The sequence below is a fragment of the Gopherus flavomarginatus genome, chromosome 1 (assembly GCF_025201925.1).
Source record: "Gopherus flavomarginatus isolate rGopFla2 chromosome 1, rGopFla2.mat.asm, whole genome shotgun sequence".
Taxonomy (NCBI): domain Eukaryota; kingdom Metazoa; phylum Chordata; order Testudines; family Testudinidae; genus Gopherus; species Gopherus flavomarginatus.
The window spans coordinates 245,451,139-245,471,177 of record NC_066617.1 but is presented as its reverse complement, the minus strand read 5'-3'; the positions used below and the strand labels follow the sequence as shown (position 1 = coordinate 245,471,177).

At 41.5% G+C, this 20,039-nt stretch overlaps 1 protein-coding gene across 7 annotated transcripts in view; it reads left to right on the top strand.

Annotated features, from left to right (window-relative positions):
* LOC127032191 (cohesin subunit SA-2-like) overlaps positions 1–20,039 on the top strand; it is a 98,397-nt gene that overhangs the window by 3,175 nt on the left and 75,183 nt on the right. For 3 of the 7 annotated variants that reach the window (XM_050919233.1, XM_050919204.1, XM_050919252.1), the window contains 7 exons: positions 957–1,085; positions 2,011–2,109; positions 5,268–5,413; positions 11,533–11,617; positions 12,501–12,650; positions 14,759–14,855; positions 18,184–18,260. In XM_050919233.1, the coding sequence (XP_050775190.1) occupies positions 5,364–5,413; positions 11,533–11,617; positions 12,501–12,650; positions 14,759–14,855; positions 18,184–18,260 (459 nt within the window). In that variant the 5' untranslated portion in view covers positions 957–1,085; positions 2,011–2,109; positions 5,268–5,363. Of the gene's footprint in view, positions 1–956; positions 1,086–2,010; positions 2,110–4,483; positions 4,850–5,267; positions 5,414–11,532; positions 11,618–12,500; positions 12,651–14,758; positions 14,856–16,273; positions 16,443–18,183; positions 18,261–20,039 lie in introns of those variants that run through there. The other 4 variants (XM_050919214.1, XM_050919243.1, XM_050919223.1 and 1 more) reach the window with 4 other exon arrangements.

The window sequence follows — 20,039 nt, the reverse complement described above, 5'->3', positions numbered from 1 at the left end:
TGCTCTAACACGGGATCACAGTGCCTTAAGGGGGCAGGCTCACTGTACCATGATGCAGTTTTCTCTGTCCCATCATTCTGTGGGCTTCTGACTATGCTTCAAGCCACTTTTCAACCACCCCTGTAAACTGCATGCCCACCATCTCTGTCTCAAAGCATGGATCCTACACTGCTCTGCAGTCTTGTGTTGTGTTCATAACACTTATCACAGCTGATCCTGCAGTATTTCATGAACTGTGAATCTGATAATGACACCGTGGTGTCTGCTCTGCTGCGTGCCATGGAAAGAAACCATCAAGATTTCTGTTGGCATTCATGGAGTAGCTGCACACGGACCATCAGTACTGGGCTTGGGAAACAAACACTGAGTGGTGGCATTGCATTGTGATGTAGGTATGGGATGACAAGCAGTGGCTGCAGAACTTTCAGATGCACAAAGCCACCTTCCTGGAACTGTGTGCGGAGCTCACCCCTGTCCTCTGGCACAGGGACACTAAAATGAGAGCTGCCCTCAGGGTGGAGAAGTGAGTGGTGATCGCTGTGTGGAAGCTGGCAACTCCAGACTGCTACTGATCAGTCACGAATCAATTTGGAGTTGGAAAGTCCACCGGGGGCGTTGCAGTCATGCAAGTGTGCAGGGTCATTAATTGTCTCCTGCTATGAAAGACTGTGATTCTGGGCAATGTGCAGGAAATAGTGGATGGCTTTGCATCAATGGGATTCTCTAACTGTGGTGGGGTGATAGATGACACACACATACCCATTTTGGCCCTAGACCACCTTGTGATGAAGTATATTAACCGAAAGTGTTACTTTCCTATGGTACTGCAAGTGTTGGTGGGTCACCTAGGTCATTTCACTGACATCAGTGCAGCGGATCAGGGAAGATGCATGGTGCACACATCTTCAGGAGTGCTGGCCTATGTAGAAAGCTGAAAGCAGGAACTTTCTTCCCAGACCAGAAGATTCCAACTGGGGATGTGGAAATGCCAGTTGTGATCCTGGGAGACCTAGCCAACCTCTTCTTTCCAATGGCTCATGAAGCCTTGATTGCAGCAAGGAGCGCTTCAACAACATGCTCAGCAGGTGCAGAATGGCTGTTGAATGTACCTTTGGCAGATTAAAGGGTCACTGGTGCTGCCTTTTTGGTAGCTTAGACCTCAGGAAAATACACATGGTCATAGCAGCCTCCTGTGCTCTGCATAACATTTGTGAAGCTAAGGGGGAAAAGTTTCCGCAGGGGTGGAACATTGAGGTAGATCAACTGGCAGCTGCTTTTGAGCAGCCAAATACCAGAGCTGTTAGAGGGATTCAGCCGGGGGAGAGAGGGAGGGCTATCTGAATCAGGGAGACTTTGCAGGAGCATTTTGAGAAGGGGCCCCAGTAATGTGTTTTTCTTTAATGCATTGAGCCAGGCATTGCTTGCTTTCACTGTAGTGTGAGCCTTTTAATGATTTCCGTGTGTGCATTAATTGTAGTCTGCTAATGCACCGATTGCCACTGTGTATGAATTTCAGCAGCAACCACCACGTGTTACAGGCAAATAAATATTCATTTTATTTTTATATGTACATTTTTATTTATCAGCTATACAAACATTTCTGTTTTCCACAAAGGACATGATACTGAAGAGCGCTTTTTGAAATGAAGCTCTCACAGCTGGGTGTAGGTCCAGCTGTCATTGTGAAACATGTTCCAAAGGGTGGAATGCATGGGGTACTGTGACAGCCAAGGAACATGCGAGGAATGTGTGTGTGGAGTTTGGGGAGGGAATGGAAGGAAGTTCTGTATAGGCTGCAGGGAGAGGTGAGCACATGTGTTCCGCCTGCAGTGTAATCAGGGACCTCAGCATGTCTGTTTGGTCCTCCGGCAGGTGTATCATCTGCTCCTGCCCGTTTCCTCTCCTGGCTATCCATTTTCAGTTTTTCAATCTCTCTCCATGCTCTCTGCTCACTATAAATAGCATCAGATGATTGCAACATCTCCCTGAATGTTTTTCTTACTCCTCCAGGTTTGTCTTATCAGAGAGAGCTACTCAGCCAGTGTGCAGGAGGAGATCCTCAAGGGAACATCTGCAAAAGCTAAAGAAACGATAGACAGAGGCACTGTTGTGAGTGCACTCATAGCCTTGATTCATACAAGTTAGATACACCACTTTCTTTCTTTCCCTTAGCAGGTACGCAGCACGGGAAGAGCCGTAATGATGAGTTTGGCCTGGGGTGGGGGGAAGGGGCAAGCTGGGAGAAAGGGTGAGGTTCACAAGGGTATCAATACAAACACTTAGGGCCACTGTTATGAATACTGGCACCATTTTATACAGTTGGGGTTGATAGCAGCTAACACCTCACTCTTGAGGGTAACCAGTGATGCAAGGATGCAGCTCCTGCATGCATGGAACTACATACTGGGTCTGTATGCTGCTTGCCTATGTGCTGCTTTGATGCCTGCACAGGTAATTGCTGATTGGTGCAGCAACTTTTCTACTGTGGGGGAAGAAACAAGGCTGCCCTCCCAAGGAACCTTCAGCAGAGGATTGCAAAGTACCTCCAGGAAAGTTGTATTGGTTATTTCTATCCCTCTTCTACCCTGGGGGAAAAAAGCAGAGGGCTACATCGTGTCTCCCTGTAGTACCAAAGCACAGTGGATACTTACCGGAGCTTCCCTTTTCTGTGTCATGAACACCACAGCTGGAGTGCTGAGACTGGCTAGACCCCTCCAAAGTTAAAAAAGAGGCCGTGGCTCCCCACGTCAATGGATGTCCCAGTTGCCTGTCCCATCTCCTCTTTCAACTCCACTTCATCATCCACCACTTCATCCTCGGGGTTCAACCTGCTGGCTGCTGTGTCCAGCCCCCTACATATACATGGGGCTCTTGGTGGTGAAGGTGGGGTCACCTCTGAGGATGGCATGCAGCTCCTTGTAAATAAATGGCATGTCTTTGGCAATACACTAGACTGACAGTTGGCCTCCTTTGCCTTCTGGTACGCCTGCCTCAGCTCCTTCATCTTAGCATGGCACTGCTGCATGTCCCTTTCATGCCCCTTGTCCTCCATGCCGTGAACAATCTGCCCATAGGTATTGAAGTTCCTATGGCTGGAGCAGAGCTGTGATTGCAAAGCTGCCTCTCCTCACAGACTCAGCAGATCCAATAACTCTGGTGTACTTCAGGCGGGAGAGTGTTTGCTGTGGAAAGCCGGCATGGTCAGCAGAAAAGATGCTATGTGAACTCTCTGTGCTGAACAAACAGAAAGAGGAATTAAATACAATACAAACAAAAGGAAATACTTTTTCACACAAAACACAGCTAACCTGTGGAATTCATTGCCATAGAATGTTAAGATGGCCAAAAATATAGCTGAGTTAAAAAAAGAACTTGATAAGTTCGTGGAGGATAGATCCATTAATGACTTCATGCTCAGGGTGGCCTAAATCTGACTGCCAAAAGCTGGGAGGGGAATGGGAGGCTTTTTCCAAAATTACCTTGTTCTAGATATTCAATCTGAAGCTCTGACTCTGGCCACTGTTGGAGACAGGATATTGGGATAGATGGACCACTGGTTTGACTCAGTATGGCAGTTCTTAGGTTGTTTCGTATTACAAGCAATACTATTGCTGTGTTAGAGAAAATGCAGATTAGATTTGTAACAATATTTACAACCATTACCAACCTTAGTCAAGGAATATATAGGGAATGGATACATGAAACAACAAGACTAAAACAGGCAAAATTGTTTAAAGTCAGAAGAAGAACTTTTGTGCAGTTCTTATGTGTTTTTTTGCATCTTCACTAAGCTGAACCTAAATTTTAATAAGTTACTTGCTAATCTCACCACCTCCAAAACAGGTCTTCTCCAGGGTGCTGTCATCTCATTTGGGTTCTACAGGAGCTTGGAGATGCACTACTTGTCTCTTCCTCTCCTTGATAAGAATTTGAGGTCTTGTTGCCTTCCAGTAAATTTCTGTCTGACGTAGAAACCTAGGTAGAAATGAATGATAGATATTGTGGGCACTTCAGGAGGTATGGCACATATTATACTTTCATAATATGTCATACCACAATCTGCCCACAGTTACACCTATGCAGCCTCATCGAAATCAATGGGGGTTGCACATGTGTATCTGAGAGGAGATAATCCATTTAGAAGTAACTAGCAAAAGACACAAAAACTAACAGCAAAATGTAACTATCTAATTGGGACCAGGACCAAATCAGAGAATCAAAAATTCAGATAATCAGGAGAATGGGCAAATAGCTTTCACGCCGTTATTTTAGGAGGCAGAGTTGTTTTTAAACCAGCTGATCCCTGCCAGAAAAAGCATTAATACATACCCCCCTTTTAATCTATTTTACAGAATATACAAACTTAGTTCTTACAAACAATGTTTTGTTAATTTATTAACAGGAAAACTGACATGAATTTTTAACAAGTTGTATTGATCATTTTTACACTCTTTAGTCATTAATCTTGAACATTATAGGGACCGTCTACAAAGTCTGTCTAATGTTACACCAGGTACCATTTCTGTTTTGCATGGTTACTTGTAACATTGCAAACAGTACAGTTTATAAAAAATGCAAAAATGATAATGACAAAGCATTAAAACATAGCTCCCTTCTTTATTTACTGCCTGCAGTTATTGCTAGTGAAGACTACCAGTTTTTAAAAATGCAGAAATGATAAACTCAAGCCTTAAAATATAGTCCCCTTCTTTACAGTGTTTTTTAGATGAGAGGTTCTCTTCATTGTGCAATCACAAAGTCGCATCATTAACCACAGTTCAGTGGGGTCGATACCGGGCTGTTGCCTCAAGTACGGAAGGAAGAGGTTTCCTGCTCTTGCAGCATTGCAGTGAGAAATTTTTTCTGTCAATTCTTCCTTGGCAGAATCTTCAGCTTCGTAATCTCTGTCTGCCTGTAGTGTACAGTCTGCATGATTTTGGCATCATCCAGTAACTGATAGTCAGGGTCATTAGCATCAATCCTTTTCAAGCCAATCTGTAACATCATCTTTGTCAACTTCTGTGCATCCAGGAAGTCTGTGGAGGAGGTCAGCAAATGCATTGGTCTCTTCTTCAGCTGCTAATGTTGCTGTTGCAGCTGCGAGTTCACTGTCCTAAGTGTTAGCAATAACTGCAGGCCACAGATTTTTCCACAATTTTTGTAAGCTTGACCCAGGGATGTCTTTCCAGGCTTCTGCAACCCTATATATAGCATTCTTGATACGGATTTTTTTTTCCAGTGCTGCAACATGTTGTCTTCATTCTCAGATGCTTCATCAGATATCAGTGGTCGATTAAGAAGATGCCATTTATAGTGCCATTTTAGACTCTCCAGCACTCCTTGGTCCATAGGCTGCACAAGAGATGTTACGTTTGGAAGGAGAAAAAAACAGAAGATTGGGTCATCTTGGGAGGTAAGCCCTCCGTTGTCAGGGTGAGCGGGTGTGTTGTCCAGCAGCAAGATAGCTTTTGGTGGGATGTTTTCTTCATTCAGATGAACCCATATGCTTGATACAAAAGTTTAAAAAAAATCACGAAACAACTGTCCATCCGTACTTTTCCCTGTGATTTGTAGATGACGGGCAAAGCATCCATTAGTGCATTTTTAAGTGTACATGGATTCTTCGCTTTACCAATGACAGTTAATGGGAGCATGTATGTGCCTCTGACATTAGCACAGGCCAGGATTGTTAAACGTTCTTTGCTTTGCTTGTAGCCAGGCACAGATCTTTACATTCTGGTATTAAGTGTTTTTGATGGCAATATCTTCCAGTACAAGCCTGTCTTATCACAATTATAAACTTGTTCCGGTGACAAGTTGTGCTTGGCTAAGATATCTTGCAGTTTTTTTTTTTGATAGTCAGAAATAACTCCCAAATTGGCAGACAGCTTTTCCCTGGTGACTGTTAGTTGCCGGGTGTTGTCATGCTTTTTAAACTGACTGAGCCATGCCTGACTAGCAGAGCAACCAGCATCTCCTCCTAAAGCTTGATTAAAGCTCTTAGCCTTCTCACATAGTAAAGGATCACTAATAGGAATGCCCTCCCCTCTCACCACTGATAAAGGGCTTTACCTAGATCAGCGTCCTTTGGTTGCTTCATAGTCTTCCAGGATGCAGAGTTCTTCATGCTGTATTTAAGAATTTGCTTGGCATTGTGTTTAATGGGAGAGATTTTCCAGGCCTTCTTGAAGGATAAAGAAAGGCAGGAAACAGATTAGAGGAGCTTGAAATAGGCTATCATCTTTCTGGAACTAACACCAATCCGTACCTAGTGTATGATGGTGAACACTTACTGTTTCTGTTTAAATGAGAGGGTGTTTTCCTACCTCATCCTGAGGTGTATTCTTTCTGACTTCTGCAATGGTCAGTTGGTACTCTCCTAATATGACTCATGTGTAAGACTCTCCTTGTGTGTTTTTTGGATGTGTTTTTAAAATGTATCATTTGTATAATGTGTTGAGATCTGTCAGGAGCCTATTGTACATACAAGATAATGGGTCCTTGCCCCAAATAATTTCTAATCTAAATAGAAACCCTACAGATAATGGAAAGGAGGATGGAAGGAAAAGTATGCAACATGTAATTTGTTCTTGTCAAATTATTTTTTAAAAAACAGAGCAATATGCTCAAAGATACGTTACTGACTCTTTCTAGGTTGGTGGGGTTATGTTACAGCATGGTGCTTTCTGTGGCATCACAGTGCAGTGGGAACAGAGGCAAACCAATATTTCAAGTGATCTAAAATGTTGGAGCTTCAGTATTTTTTGCATGGCTGCTCCTCATGGCCTAGTTAGTGGAAGGCCTATGGCACTTTTGTCAAGTAAATGCCATTGGCCAAATTCATCCCTTGTGTAACACTGTTGGATTCAGAGATGATTTTCCGATAAGAGCCTTATTTGTAGATCACCTTTCAGGCTTCCGTGAGAGGCCTGGGAAAGATCTGCATGATATAAAGTGTCAGAAGGCCTTTACGCAGCTTAAGGTAACACTCATGTCTGACCCTGTGCTAAGGGCCCCAGACTTTAACAAACTATTCCTAGTAACCACAGATGCATCTAAGCGTGGTGTAGGAGCAGTTTTAATGTAGGAGGGACCGGATCAAGAATTTCATCCTGTCGTGTTTCTCAGCAAAAAACTGTCTGAGAGGGAAAGCCACTGGTCAATCAGTGAAAAAGAATGCTACGCCATTGTGTATGCCTTGGAAAAGCTACGCCCATACGTTTGGGGATGGCGTTTCCAGCTACAAACCGACCATGCTGCGCTAAAGTGGCTTCATACTGCCAAGAAAAACAACAAAAAACTGCTTCAATGGAGTTTAGCTCTCCAAGATTTTGATTTTGAAATTCAACACATTTCAGGAGCTTCTAACGTAGTAGCTGATGCACTCTCCCGTGAAAGTTTCCCAGAATCAACTGGTTAAAAATTGTCCTTGAAATGTGGAAAATCTTGTAGTTTTACATAATTAGTAGTATATGTAAAGGTGCATGTGTTTTATTAATCTGTTTATTCTAAAGTTCTAGGAAGAAATCACCTCTAGTGTGGTTCCACACTGTCTGAGATTTGGGGGGCGTGTCATAAACAGATAGTTAAGGGTTAATGTCTCTTTTACCTGTAAAGGGTTAAGAAGCTCAGTAAACCTGGCTGACACCTGACCAGAGGATCAATAGGGGGACAAGATACTTTCAAATCTTGGTGGAGGGAAGTATTTGTTTGTGCTTTTTGTTTTGTTCGTTGTTCGCTCTTGGGACTAAGAGGGACCAGACGTACATCCAGGCTCTCCAAATCTTTCTGAATCAGTCTCTCATGTTTCAAACTTGTAAGTAATTAGCCAGGCAAGGCATGTTAGTCTTATTTTTGTTTCCTCAACTTGTAAACGTTTCTGTTTTGCTGGAAGGATTTTACCTCTGTTTGCTGTAACTTTGAACCTAAGGCTGGAGGGGGTCCCTCTGGTCTATAGGAATCTGATCACCCTGTAAAGCATTTTCCATCCTGATTTTACAGAGATAATTTTTACCTTTTCTTTCTTTAATTAAAAGCTTTCTTTTTAAGAACCTGATTGATTTTTCCTTGTTTTAAGATTCAAGGGGATTGGATCTGGACTCACCAGGGATTGGTGGGGGGGAAGGAGAGGGATGGTAAATTTCTCCTTGTTTTAAGATTCAAGGGGTTTGGATCTGTGTTCACCAGGGAATTGGTGAAGTCCCTCAAGGCAACCCAGGGAGGGGACGAAGTTTTGGGGGAACAAAGAGTGCCCCAGACACTAAAATTCTGGGTGGTGGCAGTATACCAAAGCTAAGCTAGTAATTAGGCTTAAAAGTGTCCATGCAGGTCTCCACATCTGTACCCTAGAGTTCAGAGTGGGGAAAGAAACCTTATCAAGCCTTATTTGTAGATCACCTTTCAGGCTTCTGTGAGGGGCCTGGGAAAGATCTGCATGATATAAAGTTCTAGTTGAACTGAATACTAAACAGTTCTTATAAGTAGTAATCTGCATGCTCAGACAAGACCTGGGTTGAGTTGTCCTACAATGAGATCTTTACTTTTCCCATAATTTAAGAACTGTATTACTTCAGGATTTGATTATGGCAGCTGTGAAATGTGCCTAGCATCTTTGTACCATAGAATGGTACAAATATATTGATGTACATTATATGGGAAGAATTGGGGGGCAAGAGTTCAAAATTGTAGTGAGCATTATGACAAGTATTTTAATTGTGACAGTAGGGTTGGGCAAGTAGTGAAGTGATTGGCTATGCCCTGTGGTAGTGTTCTAGTAAAACAGCACAAGTAAGAACGTGTTAGCCTAGCTATGTAATGTTACACCCAGCTTCAAAACCAAGGGAGAGAGAAATTAATTACGTAGAAGAACAAAACAAAGTACACTATCTTGAATCTTTTTAATTAGTTAGTGGGCTACAAAAGATTAATGTCTGGGAAGATCCGTCTGGGATCAGGAAAAGAGTATGTGCTGAAAAAACAAGCTAAATGTATATTTAGGTTTTTAACTTCTGCAGTTTTGAACTAGAATGGTTTAAACAGCATTTGACTGAGTCACTTACTGTCTGCAGCTCAGAAAATAATAAATCAAAGAGAAACATTTAATAATTCTTGCATGTAGCAGCCTGACCTAGCTATTACATTTAATCCATCTTTCTACAGTCAAATATCTTCTAAATTAGTAAAATTTACCTAAGATCTTACTCACCCTGGATTCCTGTTTTAGCACTCAATCCTTCAAACGCTTATGTACATTTTTAATTGTACTACACCTCTACCCCGATATAACGCTGTTCATGAGAGCCAAAAAATCTTACTGCGTTATAGGTGAAATTACGTTATATCTAACTTGCTTTGATCCATCGGAGTGCGCAGCCCCGCCCCCCTGGAGTGCTGTTTTACCGCGTTCTATCCAAATTTGTGTTATATTGGGTCGCATTATATCGAGGTTGAGGTATATGGTGAGACGTCACATAGAAACCAGTGTAGCTACACACTTAAGCCCATGCAAAAATGTTTGTAGGATTTGGGTGTTATGCAGAATGATACTTAAACTATATGGCAGCTATTGAGGTCCTAATTCTGCTGATACTGAGCAGCCCAGTAGGTCCAAAGAGGTAAATTTAAATGTTTCAACAAAACCTGCCATTTATTATCACCAATAAAATACAGTGGACCCTCAATTCTTCAGCTGCCTCTATGCAGTTACAGGGGTCTGCTCTGCAGACTGCAAAGTTAGTTGAAGGAGCAGGGAGCAAATTTGCACCATGTAGGGTTCTAAGGAAATTGATAAGTCAGTAAGCTTCAGTGTTGTATTTTATTTCACTTAATACAGGAGTAACTGGATGAAAGTCTGTGGCCCATGTTATACAAGAAGTTAAACTAGATGATTTAATGGTCCTGTCTGGCCTTAAAAATCCATTAATCTTTAAAATTTCAGATACTTTTGATGGGCCTCTTCTCACATATCACTGATAGTGACTGTGTCACTGATGTGATATTCTCCATGAATGTTGTTCCCCATTAAGTAGTCACTTTTCTTAGTTCGCCTTTTTGTTGTGTAGATAGTTGTGAAAAATAATTGGATTCCCTATTCTTTATGATTAAAAGTGAATATCAAATTAGGCATAATTATAGAATGAAAAGTGGTTACCATCCCTATTAACTTTTTTCCCATCTTTTCTTGTCTGCTGGTAGGCAATGAGTTCATTTAAGACAGCTTAGAAATGGCCTTTGCTAAAACATATTGTTCAGTGTGGAAAATGCTGAGAAAAGATGTCATTTCATAGCAGATTCATCAAATGGCTTCAAAATCCAATGTGAGGATTATGCAGAGGTAAAATAGGCCATGAGTATGCTTTATCTTCCTCCTAAATGTTGACCCCTTAATATTTAACTTCCTGAGCTCTGAAAGCCACTTGGCCTATTCTGGAGACATTGAAAATCTGTTATTTGGGTTGTCATGGTATAATTCCCCACTCTTAACCTTAGCGTCCAAAAGATGGGGTACCAGCATGAATTCCTCTAAGCTCAATTACCAGCTTAGTACTTGTAGCGCTGCCACCAACCAGGAATTCCAGTGCCTGGTACACTCTGGTCCCCCCCAGAACTTTGCCTGGGGACCCCCAAGACCCAGACCCTCTGGATCTTAACACAAGGAAAGTAAACCCTTTCCCTCACCATTGCCTCTCCCAGGCTTCCCCTCCCTGGGTTACCCTGGAAGATCACTGTGATTCAAACTCCTTGAATCTTAAAACAGAAAGGAAAATTCACCTTCCCCCCTCCTTCTCTCTCCCCCTCCCAGACTCTCCCTGAGAGAGAAAGTAATCCTAACACAGAGAAAATTAACCTTTCTCTCCCTCTTCCCTCCTTTCTCCCCATCAATTCCCTAGTGGATCCAGACCCAGTCCCCTGGAGTCTCACCAGAATAAAAAAACAATCAGGTTCTTAAACAAGAAAAGCTTTTAATTAAAGGAAGAAAAAATAGTAAACATTATCTTTGTAAATTTAAGATGGAATATGTTACAGGGTCTTTCAGCTATAGACACTGGGAATACCCTCCCAGCCTAAGTATACAAGTACCAAACTAAAATCCTTTCAGCAAAATACAAATTTGAACTCCTTCCAGCCAAATACACATTTGCAAATAAAGAAATCAAACATAAGCCTAACTCGCTTTATCTACCTAGTACTTACTATTCTGGACATATAAGAGACTGTATCAGAGAGATTGGAGAGAACCTGGTTGCACGTCTGGTCACTCTCAGAACCCAGAGAGAACAACAACCAAACACTAACAGCACACACAAAAACTTCCCTCCCTCAAGATTTGAAAGTATCCTGTCCCCTGATTGGTCCTCTGGTCAGGTGACAGCCAGGCTCACTGATCTTGTTAACCCTTTACAGGCAAAAGAAATATGAAGTACTTCTGTTCTATTAACTCTTACTTATCTGTTTATAACATGGGTGCAGATCAGTTTGTTCACAGGAGAAGTCCTATATACCCTTCAATATTTTCTGTTTATTGTGCTCCAGAGAAAATGCTATCCATGATGAGACTGTGCCTGAGTCCACTGTACAGAGTGGCAGCTGTCTGAGGAATGGCAACTTGCAAACCCCAGTGAGTTCATGCTTTCATTATACAAATTGGTAGCCTGTTACACTGAATAAGAGAAAAGTGGGTGGGATATTGCATGGCATTGACAATGGGGATAAAGAGCCTCTCACCTCTCGTTTCCTGGCTAGTTTGATCCAAAATTCTGTTGGCATCAGGAGTCACAATCAGGTCACTTTGGGATTAGGGTTGCCAACTGTGATTGGACATATTCCTGGAGGTTTCATCAGATGACATAATCTTTAATTAAAGATTAATTCCTGAAGAGTCCAGGACAATCCTGCAGGGTTGGCAACCCTCTTTGGGATGTAAGCTTCCTTAAATGCACAGTATGTGCAGCTGACATTAATGCCAATGCAGTGCTTATCCTGCAAGCAAATAGGTAAGTCTCCATGTTTGTTTACCAAACCCCCATTCAGAAATAACTATCATTGTTGCCCCAGGCCCTTTCAGAGGCAACCACTTGGCAACTGCTCACCAGTTACACTCTCCTACGTAAGGATGTTCTTGCAAAAGGAATCTTCACCTGGCATATCCTCTTCTTTATCCCATCCCCATACTGCCCTACTTGATAGTTCCTTGCCACTGGCATAGGTTGACCAGATGTCCCTATTTTATAGGGGCAGTCCTGATATTTGGGGCATTTTCTTCTGTAGGCGCATATTCTCCCCCCCCCTTTCCAATTTTCACACTTGCTGTCTGGTCACCCTACACTGGCAGTCAGACAACATTTACACATATCTTCTATGAAATCCTGGGAAAATGTTGTAATGGGAGTAACAGGCTCATATTGCTAGAGGACAGAACACTGTACGTCTAGGGAGCCTGCATTTGTGTGGATGGCCATTACTTGTCTTATGGTTACACATCTTCTCTTGAATGGTTTTAGAGAGGGAAAAGGAAGGTCCAAGAACAGTGTGCACGTGTACGAAGAAATTCTTCCAGGAGCAGGAGAAGGCCAAGCCAGTCGCAGAATGGAGAAGTGGTTGAAGCAGTTACATTGTTTGAAGTGGTCAGCATGGGCAAGAGGGCAATGCAGGTACTTTCAGTTCCTGGACTGAATTGACATTCTACCTGCTGGGAGGGGAAATGGACACACAATGATTTCTGTTAAATACATCTCAAGAACTTCTGGTTTAATTTTGAAATCTGTGTAGTCTTTGTTATCCAGTCAACTTGAAAAATGACACTTGTGTGAAATTTTTTTTAATTCCTAGACTTACAAGTAACACGGTTACTGTAATTGTGGAAGAAGTGAGTGAGAAAACTTGGGCAGGGATTTCCAAACAAAAGGTGCCTAAAGCCAGGCCCCAGAAGCAATATTTAAACACCTAAAAAGGCATCTGATTTTTCAAAACTTAGTGGTTCCCATTGGCTTCAGTGGAAGCTATAAGGAGCTCAGGGCTCTTGAAAACCAAGCTTCTTAAGTGCCTAAATGTGGCTGTAAGAGACTAACTTTAGGCATCCCTTTTAGAAAGTCCTGGCTACTATTTCCCCTGCCCTCCCAGTTTGACAATGTTTTGTAAGTAGTCAGTTTCCCTGTATAGTCAGTAAGTTTCTTCTGTGCTGAAGAAATCCTTATGAAATCAAAGAAGTGCTCCCCCCACACCCTTTTTATTTAATATATATTCTGGACTGTAGGCCCCAGTTTTTCAAGGGGCTTTGTGAAAGTGAATCTCTGTTCCCTTGAAGAGCCTCATTAACTTTAGTGGGCGACTTCAGGCATAGGGTCCACACAGGTTAATCATCTTGCAGAATCAGGGCTTTAGGGTCACCACTTTTTAAATTTACATTTAGAGCTGGGCAAATAAACTACATTCTGTTCACTGACCTTAGAAAAAAATTGAAAAAAAATTTGGTTTGGGTTTAACTAGATCTGAAAATTGTGAATTTTTTTTTGGCAAATCAAAAGACATGTTTGTAGCTTTTTCCTAGAGGTCTAGATTCCCAAAATGGGGTGAGAAGGTGGTGGTGCTACTTTCCTTGTAACTTTCAGCCCAGTGTTTGTCACTCACCTATGATGAAAGAGACCAGGGTTCAGGTTCCCCCCTGTCTGATTTGGAGAATGGATTTGAACCTAGATCTCCCACCTCTCAGGTCAGGGCCCTACCCACAGAGCTGTGTGGAAGGGGGTCTCAGTCTCTTCTGTTGAAGTTGTTTCACTGAATGCAGTCCCAGCAATAGGGTTTGGACTTGAGTCTTCCACATCCTAAGTGAGAGTCCTAACCACCAGGCTAAATCATCATTCTCACTCTCCCTAGCCCAGTGACTCTTCATTGTCATTCATACCAGTGGGAGTAATTTAACCACTGGAAGAATTTAGCAAGGGTGATGGTGGATTCTCCATCACTGGCAATTTTAAAATCAAGATTGGATTTATTTTAAGGTAAGCGCTAGTTCAAAAGGAATTATTTTGGGGAGGTTTTATGTCCTGTGTTACACAGGAGGTCAGACTAGATGGTCACAGTGGTCCCTTCTGGCCTTGGAATGAATGAAATTAAATGAAAGTAAAACTTTTTTTCCTCATCTCTTTCAGTTAAAGTCATCTTAGGTGCTGTCTGTAACAACAGCAGGTGGCAAACTTTAGATAGAAGTATTTTTTTTTTAAAGCTGATGGTTTTTCTTTAATACCAGTGTTTATAGTATACCCTGTCTCTAATGGCTGATACAGTATATGTAAACTTCTCAAATACGTTTTGGTAACGATTTTTGTATGATACGAATCTTGTAAAATATTTATGATATTGATTAGTGATGGTGCCCAACTGCCTTTTTTATTTTCTTTTGTTTATGAAACTCTAAGAAAGAATTTTGATATAAACATTGGGGTTTTTGTTGTTTTGAGAGCAGCTATTTTGTTTTGTTCTAGCATATCCTGAGTTTGTTCTAGCCTGATATATAGGGGAGTGTGCAGTTCTGGGAATACTGTTCTAACAGTTTACTTTGCTTCAGAAGGAGTTGCATGCACACATAATGTTGTGGCCATAACCAAATAGTGGACAACTTATTCTGGATATCTATTTTTTATAACTATTAGTGACAGAATAGTGTAAGACATACTATATTAAGAATTTCCCAGGCTGGAGCATATCACACCTTGTTTAGCCTTTGATAACTGTTTTTTTTTTCTTCTGTAATCTGTTTTAGTCTGTGGTGGATGACTGGGTTGAAGCTTATATCCAAGATCGAGATGTGGCACTTCTAGATCTGATCAACTTCTACATTCAGTGCTCAGGCTGTCAAGGTAATTCAGTATCATATAGGTTTCATGTTCCCCTGGTGTTATCTGGACCGGTGATCTGCTAGGTCACTCCAATCATTGACTCTGGGAGTCAGCCTTACGCTGCTCTGCTGTGAGACCCCCCTGTCATAAACAGATAGCTACGGGTTAATGTCTCTTTCACCTGTAAAGGGTTAACAAACAGTGACCTGCAACACCTGACCAGAGGACCAATCAGGAGACAATATACTTTCAAATCTCGGTGGAGGGAAGCCTTTGTTTGTGTTTTTTGGGTTTTGCTTTGTTCTCTCTGGGCTCTGAGAGTGACCACACGTACCTACAGGCTCTCTGATCTTCTATTCCAATTTTGTAAGTATAAAGGTAGAAAGGCAATATAGTCTTTTTATTTGTTTTCCTTTATGTGCAAATGTGTATTTGGCTGGAAGTATTTTAAATTGTATTTCTATTGGAGAAGGCTGTTTCTCCACTTTCTTAAGCCGACAGATCCTGTAACTTTTTACCATCTAAACTGCAGAAATAGACCTTTTACTTTTTTCTTTCTTTTTATTAAAAGTTTTGCTTTTAAGACCTGTCTGATTTTTTTCCCCTTGTTGAGGCTCAAGGGAATTGAGTCTGTACTTAACAGGGAAGGAGAAGGGAGGGGAAGGGTGGAATCCCTTTGTTTTAGATTCATGGAGCGTGAATCTATCTCTCTCTCCAGGAGACCTAATTTCTCTGTGTTGTGATTCAAGGGGTTTGAATCACAGTAATCTTCCAGGGTAACCCAGGGAGGGGAAGGCTGACAAAGGCAACGGTGAGGAAAGGGGTTTACTTTCCTTGTGTTAAGATCCTGGGTCTTGGGGGTCCCCAGGGAAGGTTTTGGGGGAACCAGAGTGTATCAGGCACTCGAATTCCTTATTGGTGGCAGCTTATCAGATCTAAGTAGGTAATTAAGCTTAGGGGAATTCATGCTAGTACCCATATTTTGGACACTAAGGTTCAGACTTGGGAAAGATACTATGACACCCCCCATTCCTGGGTTGTTCACGCACAGCCTCTGGCATGTAAGCTGCTTGGATTGTACAACCGAATGACACTAGCCAATATCTCTGGTCCCAGACACAACCCTAGGAACCTCCATCTTGCAGTGTCCAGTTATGCCTGCTGGATGGTGCAAGCTTATGAGTTTCCAATTTAACAAATAAATTGATATGCACCAGGCTTGTTATCTCCAGGGGAGTCTCTGACATGCCTCAAACCAAATGCACAGCTTCAGGTAGAATAAACAAACAAATGTATTAACTACAAAAGATAGATTTTAAGTAATTATAAGTCAAAGAACAAGAAGTCAGATTTGGTCAAATGAAATAAAAGCAAAGCGCATTATAAACTGATCTTAACACCTTCAGTGCCCTTACAAACTTAGATGCTTCTCACCACAGGCTGGCTGGTTGCCCTTCAGCCAGACTCTTCCCTTTGATCAGCGCTTCAGTCGTTTGGTGGTGGTGTCTATAGATGGAGGTGGAAGAGAGAGGAAGAGCATGGCAAACGTCTCTCCCTTTTATCATGTTCTTTCTTCCCTCTTGGCTTTGCTCCTGCCTTCAGGGTCAGGTGAGCATTACCTCATCGTAGTCCGACTGACCAAGGGAACGGGGGTGATGTGCCTGAGAGTTCAACAGATCCTTTTTTGCTACCTAGGCCAGTGTCCTTTGTTCCTTTGAGGCTGGTCTGGGTTTGTCCCATACTTGCCCAGATGAGGGTTGAACTGCCCCTTTGTTCCTAGAGAGTTTTGCCTGGGCTTGTTTTAAGCCATGAGGACACATTTTCAGCCTCATAACTATATACATGAAATTACAACCTGTAACATAACATTACTATAACAACAATGCTCAACGCATCATGAGCCTTCTGAAGACACCCAACATGACAAACTTAGCACTGGATACCACACAATCATATTATAAGGATGGACATGGGGGTGCATGGTGTTCCCCCGAGATACAGAGTGTCACAATAGGCATATGCTTTTGCTGGACAGTTTCCTCTGGACAGAAATTCCCTTTATAATAGATCACTTATACAGAAGCGGATTGTTTGTTTTAATGGGCTCTAGACATATCAAGATTAATGATGGCCAAATTCTTCAGCCTTTGGACACACAAGTCCCCTTAACTTTATTGAGCATTATATGCATATAATGGCTGCAGGTTCAACCTTATTGTGTAACAAGCACTCTAATACTCTGAAACATGTCCACACATCTTTACAGAATCACTGATTTTTGAGAAAAATATTTTTCATGACTATTTAAATTTTTTGTTGATTTCAGAATACTAGTTTGCACTCATCTAATATTTTCATCTGAGGCTCTGAAAGTACTTTACAAGTACTAGCAAATTGAGTCTCACATTTCAGTTGTTTGAGGAACAATATGTCTCTCTTTCTTCTGTCTAATTGCTAATTGATTATGAATCTAAGTAATAATTATTTCCAAAGCAGACATAGAGACACCAACTGCTATTAGAGACAACTCGGTAGCTAGGTGGAAGCTTTAGTCATAGATTGGAAGTGAAGAAGAATACAATATAGAATATAACTTCTGCCACTGAAATTTCTCCTTGAGCCAGGGACTAATACCCCTGCTCTTATGAAAAGTGACATGGGACCCATGATCATCAATGGATAAGAGTTTCACATTTCATCTGAAATCTAGCACCTTCTGCAGCACAGTTTCGCCTTATACCATATTGAGGTGTATCTTCAGCCATGATTCGGAGAGAATGGTGCCATCCATTGAAGCACCAACATTACTTTCTGCAGCACCCAGTTGTTCCTTAGTGATCTCCCTTTCAAGTACCGAACTGTGTGCACTATGCTTAGTTTCTGGTGCTACGGCTACAGAATAAATGGCAACTTAGTCTGTTTCCCATATCCTCTGGATACACAGGTTGGAATCTTGTAGACTTAATCTGCTTCAGTGAACAGAACAAAGTCTGTTCTGTTAAATGGCTTATTAAGCACCTCTGTCATAAAATCTTGCCAACACAGGAATTTAAGGTATGCAAGTGAGTGAACAAACAGAAATTGGTGTCAATTTGACACCAAACTGAACCTGCCCCTCTGGTGACGCTGAATGTTGGTGCACTGTTATCAGCTGCAAATAACCTATTTATTTGTCAACATGCACTAATGCAAAAACAAGTAGAACAGTTTGGGTTACTTTTTTTGGCACTTTTGGATTTAGGTCAAAGCCGCTACTATAGTACGGACTTTATTATTTTTGAAATTTTAATGTATGGTATGGCAAAATATTTCCATTTAATTACCAAATATTTCAATTTCATCAATCTAGGAATGGTGACAGCTGAGATGTTCCAAAGTTTGTGCAACAGTGATATCATGCAAAAAATGACGGAGACATTTGATGAGGTAATTGCAGCATGAAACGATGACTTCATATGGCTCATTTGAATAAGCAATAACTGTTAATATAAAAATTGGATAGTACTGTTCGTTGTCTAGTACCTCTCTCTTGCTCATTGAAGCCTACATTCCCTCTTTCTTCCCCTGTGGGAAAGGTTTTAAGCACATCTGGAATGAGAAGCAGTCGCTGAAACAGAGTATTCCTGTCTTCAGTGTTTTCATAATACTTCCCTGCGTCCTTGCCAAGTCTTGCATCTAGCTCTTTTTCAGTAAAAAAAATAAAATAAATTGTGGGCATAGCATAGTATTTTTCCTCTTTAGATGTTCTGCTAATGATAAATACAATCTGGCATATCTGTGGGTAACATGATGCTTTGGTACCTCGTTGATAGGTGCCTTTAAAAATACATAATGTGGATGAATGGGAAGCTGCTGTTGAAACTAGTTATCAGTTGGAACTTAAACTGTTTTCCCTTCCCATTTTGTTGATATCAATTTACATTGCTGTTCTTTTGATGTGAGAGCAATAATAATATGCATTAATGATGTCCGATCATGGTCCAGAGAGGATATTATATTCCCTGAAGTTTATTAGAAAAACTGTATCTTTAAAGTGCCAGCTTCACCCCTCACTCTTGCCTGGCTTATGAGGCCAACCTCCACTCTCTTTTGCCACTTATCTCACAGTCCTCGAGTGCCTTTTTCCATGCTTGCTCTCTGAATTAGTTTGCCACCCTCATTTTATTCGTATCCTTCCTTAAGCCCCAGCTCTGAGATACCAGTAAATTGAAAATTCTGACTTTATCCATCTTAGATTTGAGACCTTTTACTGTCCTGGAGTGAATACTGTGCTTTACTTTATAATAACCCTGATCTGGCAAACACCTAGGCCATGCCTACAAGAGGAACACTTTACCGGTACAGGAATACCAGTATTCTGTACTGTCAGAACACTCCTAGTTTTGTGCAGTTATACCAGCAAAGCTGCACTTTGCACTAATATAGTAATCCCCAACCCCCGTCAGGTGAAACATGCTATACTAGTAAAAGCACAGCTTTGCATTATAGCAACATCTATGACAGAACGACAAAGAGTACTGTGGCACCTTATAGACTAACAGACGTATTGGAGCATAAGCTTTCATAGGTGAATACCCACTTCGTCAGACGCATGGCAGAGGCTTCTGCTGGCACAGCTGTATTGGGGATCACACTTCTTCACACCCCGACTGACATAGCTATGCCATGTGAAGTCTTTAGTGTAATCATGGCATTACACATATGTTTATCTTTGCTACCTTGAGTAGTCCCATTGAAATGGAGAAAATATTTCAACGTGATAACACATCTGAGGACGAGGACAATGTTAAGCAATTTGTTAAATCACTGAAATGATGGGACTACTGATGGTAGTAAAGTTAAGCATGTGAGCAAGTGTTTGCAGGATTAGGGCAAAAAGGCTCACTTTCTCTTACCAGCAAAGTGCTCGGTGGCTGCCCAGCAACTTCAAAATACAATGTGATTGAAAACATTAAAACAAGTTTAAACCATTTCAGATCCACCACAGATGTGCTTTTCAGCGCAATTTGAAATGCACAATAGTCAATGAGGGTTTTGCCTTATCTAAAGGACATTGGAATCCAGAGTGTGGTGAATTTTCAAAATTTAATTTAGCTATATTTTTAAAGATGATAATCCCCAAAGAATGCCTAGATTCATGTGAAACTGGGATTGACTGATAAAGCTGTTAGGTTTTTGAAATATGGCTTGCCTTGACTTGAAAAC